Source organism: Limulus polyphemus, unplaced genomic scaffold (assembly GCF_000517525.1).
Source record: "Limulus polyphemus unplaced genomic scaffold, Limulus_polyphemus-2.1.2 Scaffold984, whole genome shotgun sequence".
In the NCBI taxonomy this organism is placed as follows: Eukaryota; Metazoa; Arthropoda; class Merostomata; order Xiphosura; family Limulidae; genus Limulus; species Limulus polyphemus.
This window is the reverse complement of record NW_013666594.1, coordinates 194,657-201,205: the sequence shown is the minus strand read 5'-3', so window position 1 is coordinate 201,205 and position 6,549 is coordinate 194,657. Positions and strand designations below refer to the sequence as shown.

The window sequence follows — 6,549 nt, the reverse complement described above, 5'->3', positions numbered from 1 at the left end:
AAACCTTAAGACTTAATAAAAAAATTAGATATTTTGCATATGAAAGCATTGTAATGTTTACTGATAAACTGCTCAATTTCGTTGATATTTGGTAACTAGTTTAAAAGTTATAGCATGAAAATTATAACAAGCACAAAATGGTTATGAGGTCAATCCCAGGGACTGAGCCCTGGTTGAAAGAGTTAAATATAAACAGATATATACTATTTAGGATAAATAAATATAATTTGATGTTACAATCTGAAGTCATTCTAGAAAGAAAAAAGGTAATTTAGATTTATTTAAAATTTCATTTTTTGGTGGTTACAAGGTAGGTCAAATTGACAAACCTCATATAGACCTCGGGTAGAGAAAATAACAGCTGCAATATAAAGTTTTACTGAAAAAACATTTGAAATTTATTTGGAAGGTTTTAGAAATTACATAAATGAAATTTCAGATTTTTGAAATGATGAAAAGTATTTTAATCTTAACATGAAAATCACTTTGCACTCAGAGCAGTCAACACTTTGACTTCCATTATATTCATGGAGAAATTTTTAGTGAAAATACTTCATTAAAAATTCAAATTTTTTTTTGTCTACAAATAATTCTTAATGATTACTGAAAGCTTGCGAAATTTTGTGAACATAGTATAGAAACTATAAAGGTCAAGTTGGGGTCATAGGTTTGGCTGATTTAACCGAGTCCATGATTTAACCAAGAGAGTTAACAATTGTAAACACTTCAATCAGATCCTATCTAATTCTTTTTTTTTTTTTCAAGAAAAAACAATTTTGGTGATCTTAACCTGTCCTCGTATGACAAACTTTCATTCCAGGTATCATCCTGGTAGCTTTCCTCTAAACCCTTTCCAACAATTCAATGTCCTTCCTAATGTAAGAAACTTGAGACTGAATACAATACTCCAAATGGGGTGTAACCAGTGACATATACTTTGAAATTATAACCTGTTTAGAATTATATTCAATATTTCTGTAGATACAACCTAAAATCCTATTTGCCTTGCCACTAGCAACAGCACATTGCTTGGATGGCTTAATAGACTGATCAACCAGAAAATCAAGATCTTTTTTTTCTTTAACACTATTAAGGTTATTCCCATTTAAATTATGCTTATAATTCAAATTGTGTTATCCTACATGCACTACCTTGCACTTATAATTGAATGCCATCTGCCATTTATTCACACTTGTTTTGTAAAGTAGTATCATCCTTCTTACAGCTAGCATCACCCAAGATCTTAATATTATCAGCAAATTTAAATAATTTATTGACCATTCCATCATGTATGTCATTGATGTAAATCAAAAAGAGCAAAGTCCTAATACTAAACCCTGAGGTACCTCACTTGTGACATTAATTCAATTTGACTGAACTTCATTTATAACAACCCTTGCTTTCTCCTATCCAGTCAGTTTTCTGTCCAATGAACTAACCATATCCTGTGCATCTACAGAGATACCTTTTATAACTAGCCTTTTATTTAACACCTTGTCAAATGCTTTTTTAAAATATAGATACACCAAATTCACATCCCTACTATTATCTACATAAGTAGTAACCTCTTCAAAGAATGACAAAAGATTGCTGATAATAGGTAGGCTAACAACAATTTATAAATCATAAGGAAGAGTTTTATTGATGTTAGAACATACTACATGTTGGACAGAACATTGGTAGTATGTTCCACCATCAATAAAATTCTTCCTTATGCTTATAAATTGTTGTTAGCCTACCTATTTTTATATTAGTGTAATGTGCTTCCTTACTCAAGTAAAGATAAGTGAGGCAAGATTTCCATGCTGACCATCCAACAAAATTTTAAACTTTTTTAAATAACTTAAGTAACATTTTACATATAAGGCCACTTCTTCCTCTCATTTTGGTACTTTATTAAACATTCTATATTTAAACCCTGTATTTCCAAAGTTAATCAGCCATGCATGGATGACTTTATTTTTTTATAAAAAAGTAAAGCTGATTCAACAATTGTTAATAACCTTTGTATCACATATAAAAATGAATTTTTCACAAATTTTATTTTTTACATTAGTTGGGATTTTTATTTCATTTATTTTTAATCATGTACCAAGATCCTTTGGCTATGTTTTCTTAATTTCAAATTCTTTCATTTAAGGTTATGCCTAAGCTTTCACCAAATACTGAAGATGAAAACACAAAGAGAGACAAAAACTACCAGAAAGGTACACTACATTCCCACCTGCCTGAAGATCACCAAGATTTGCAATGTGGCTCAGGAATGGACATTATAGGAACAGATAGTAGACCAGTTAGCACCCACTGTGGTCTTACATCCTCCGCAGATATCCGACAGTCTGAACAAGAAGACTGGCTTATGTCAAACAGAGTTGTCAACAGTCGATGGCAGGTCAATAAAATATCAAATGAAAGAGGAGAGGCAGGAGTGCGACCTGAGGTTGTAGGTGACAACCAGAAAAGAAGTGGAGAAGACAAGGATTGTAGTTGGCCAATGGATGATTTTTCAGGTGAAATTGATCATTCTGTAGTCCGACCTGAGGTTGTAGGAAATAACCAGTCAGGAGGTGACAGTTTTGGCAGAGAAAGAAAACCAGAAGAAGTTAAAAATAGTCAGTGGGAGTTGGATGAGTTGTCAGCAGTTGGGGAGCACTCAGCTGCAAGACCAGATGGTTTGCGTAACAGCCACATAAGAGCTAGGAACGCTCACAGAAATAGATCAGAGGACACGAGAACCAATCAGTGGGTGCCTGAAAATTTGGTAGGTGTTGAGAAACAGGAAGCTGTTCGTCCTGAAGTGTTAGGAACTAGTCAGATAAGAAGAGAAAATAGAAAGCTAGCAGGAGACAAAAAGTATGGAGATAGTCAATATATTAGTGGGCAGGTTGAAACAGATATTTCTGGAAGAAGGTTCCCTGAGGACCAGCACTATGATGGTGGGTCTAAATCTTCGTCTCCTAAAAGGCCTTTATCAAGAAGTGGAGATCCTCGAGGACAGAATCGGCTTGAAGCTGAGCATCACAGATTGGAGTCCAGTTGTGATCGGCATGTTGACCGTAAAGATTTTGTAGAAAGAAAACGAGATTTTGATGATCGAAGATATCGAGAATATGATGATCGAGGCTATTACTATGGTGATAGAGATAGGTCTAGACCTTCTAGTCGTGTTTCTCATGCAGAATCTCTGGATGGGCGAGATCGTTATCGTGGCGATCGAGATTCAAGGTTTCCTTATTATTCAGATTACAATAGACCTTTATCTCGTGCCGAAACAGAGAGGCCACGCTACAGTGATTCACCAGCAGATTACGGACGGCATGATAGGAATGGCTACTACAGTAGAGTTCGAGAGCAGAGAGGTAAAAATCACGACAATTGTAATGAAAGCCTCCTTTTCAGTAGGCTGTATTTACATCTGTACATTCCCAAGATATGTAAAGTATGCAAATAATACTTGATGTTTGAAGATAAAAGCATGTAATCATTTTTGTAAAAAGGCAGCATTTGATTTTAAGCCAGATAATTCTCTGCCTTATGCAAAGAACAGTTATATTCTCACTTCAAAGCTCTCAAGTTAAATCTTTCAATGCTCTCTTTATTTGTTTTATTAACTAATAAGCATATCAGGGATATTCAGTATTTCCTGGAAGTTTTATACCTGTTTTTGATTACTTTGGTTATAAATGTTAAAGATACTTTTGGTCGAGTTCACATTATGTCGATACGCAATTTTTGATATCAATTTTGAGCTAAGTGTTTGTAGTTATATCCAGTTTTCTCTCTATCGTTTGATTTTTTTTTACATGCTTTTCTCTTTTATTTATGTAATTAGCTGAGATTGGAGTTAATTTCTATATTAACCATTATTCACCTGGCAGTGTTAATTTGTATCAAATGTAGTCAGTGGGTCAATTAAACAAGTATTAAAAAATCATATTATCAGCATAAAAATTTTTTTCAAGACCAAAGTCAGATGTAGCTATTAAAATCAGCTCAGTCACTAAGATAAATATTGTTGAGAATATGTGAAGCTTCTGTCTCTGAAAATGATTGAGAAAAACTTAGGAAATATTCAACTTGTTAAAAAACAGAAGAAGAAAAAAGCCTAGTAGTTTTGTAAGAAATACCCAACAAAATCTAATGCAAAGAAGTTATCAGCAAAGAAATAAAGAAAATTTGTGTTTAAATGTATTAAGATGAACCATTTGTTCACATGCAAAAATTGTGAAATCGGAGTTTGTTTTCAGGATAATAAAGATATGAATTTGTTTCACTATACATTTTTCTCTTTTTTTCCCTATAGGTTGATCGTTCACTTGTTAGAGATATACATCTATTTTTAATACCAATTGTGGAATGATGGATGTTCTTTTTTTATTTCATTTTTCTAAGATACAATTAGTGGTAATTATCAGAAGGCTAGAAAACTTTAAAATATTAAGAGATTCTACAAATAAATGTCAATAAATGATGCTTATCTCATAAAAAAAGTTTAACTATTCAGGTAACATTTTTTTAGTTTAATATGAAAGTAAATTTGACATTCCATACTTTATTTCTAATAATGTTTTTTTTTCTGTGCTAGAAATCGGCAATGAAAATATAGTCCTCAATCTAATACTTAAATATAATTTATGTTTTAGGAAGTGACTATGATTATTATCAGAGAGATCCATATTACTCCTACTATGACCCCTACAGATATGCATACAGCAGTTACAACTATGGTTTCTATGATGAACTATACCGAACAGACCCTCTGTAAGTGAATCTAGAAACAAATAAACAAAAATGTTTACTGTTTTTTTTAAAAGTTATTCTACTTGATATTTATTCTACATGTAGCACAGTAGCTTGTAAATGGTTTATAAGCACTGTAGCCATTAGAGCTGGTTGATTAACTTGGTTTATAAGCACTGTAGCCATTATAGCTGGTTGATTAACTTGATTATTCAATATATTTGATTACCTATGAACATCAGTTAATGTCACATAAAACAATTGATTCATCAAGGTTATAAGTAATTAATGACACAGTGGATTGATATTAGAATTTCTGATTATTACTACTTTTGATTAATTCAATTATCCTAGTAATCATGTTGCCATTATGATTTCTTATTATTTTCATTAATTCAAAGTTGTTCAGTTTAATTGGTTAGTATCTCAATTCACAAAAGTTACTCATCAAAATCAATGTTTTCAAATATTACTATTTTCATTTTGTGACACTATTGTTGATTATTCCAGCTATCCAAGTTTTGTATGAATAAACAGTTACTTGACTAATGAGCCTGAGAATTAATCAATCAGCAAATTCCACTTATTGTCAAACTTTTGTATTCTGTATGTTGCATTGTTGTTGAAATTATTAACATATTTCTTAAATTGAATTTATAATTGTTTGTGTTTGTTTCATTAAGTTTGATGAATTAGAATCTTATCTGAATATTCACTTTTTAATCAACTAATGTGGTATGTGTGCTATGGTGTAAATGTTGTTCAGTAGATCTGTTTTGTCCTGAAAGATACTGTTCTGAAAATGCTGATGTGGATGACATTTGACTCATAACTTTAATGTTAAAGTATATCACATAAATACTACCTTTAAGAAAATGAACTAATGTATGTATATAAGTGATGAATTAAAGAGAAAAAAAAAGAATCAAAATGATGTGTTACAGATACAGACAACAGATGGCAGATCGCTACAGGCAGTATTACGCTCAATTGGGTTATGATACATCAGAGTTTGATAGATTAAGTGTTCATTCAGGTCGGAGTTCAGTTAATGAAGAACTTAGAAAAGATTCTCAAAGGTCAGTATGTTATTTTATTATTTAAGTTCCAATTGAAATTTCTTTTGATCATTTCACATTAACCTAAAATGGAAACTTTATATTTTGGAGCTTTATAAGTTCACTGTTCAAATGATCAGATGACAAAATTTTGATTATGAACATATTTGTCAGTCCATCTGCTTGCCTACTACATATCTACATAGAATACGAGAATGTTTATTTATACAGCTTGCTGTTTTTAGGTGGAAAATACCAAAGTTAATTTAGCACTGCTATTGAAATGCTATTATAGCTGGTAATGAGTAATGACACCTTGAAGCTCATTTTTCAAATGATTAAAATCATGTTTTTACATAAGTTTCAACCAAAGGTAATTTTTAAACTTTCTGAGACAGTTGGACACTCAGATGCAAGTATTGTATTTTACTAAAAAAAAATATTTTTTGAAGTGTATTTGATGCAAAACAATTAGTTTTTATTGAGAACAGAAATTTTATATGACAGATTTTGAAACATGCACTGCATCATTTGTTGTTGTTTTTTCTTGATTCTGCATACATTGTCTTGTCAATCTCTGAGCTTCTATTTAAAAAAAACTTTGATATTACAAAGATTTTATTCTGTTGGATTAAATCAATTAGCAAAGTAATGGTGAAATTTTGTATTATACAGAGTGAAGCTATAAATAACAAGGCCTAAAAATATATTTTGATATATATATATATATATATGTATATTATATATATAT

The 6,549-nt window shown here is 31.1% G+C and overlaps 1 protein-coding gene across 4 annotated transcripts in view; it reads left to right on the top strand.

The window, feature by feature from the left end:
• Positions 1–6,549, top strand: part of LOC106461550 — a 99,689-nt gene that overhangs the window by 38,176 nt on the left and 54,964 nt on the right. For all 4 annotated transcript variants that reach the window (XM_022388541.1, XM_022388540.1, XM_022388543.1 and 1 more), the window contains exons 10-12: positions 2,141–3,359; positions 4,644–4,761; positions 5,685–5,819. In XM_022388541.1, the coding sequence (XP_022244249.1) occupies positions 2,141–3,359; positions 4,644–4,761; positions 5,685–5,819 (1,472 nt within the window). The remainder of the gene's footprint in view (positions 1–2,140; positions 3,360–4,643; positions 4,762–5,684; positions 5,820–6,549) is intronic.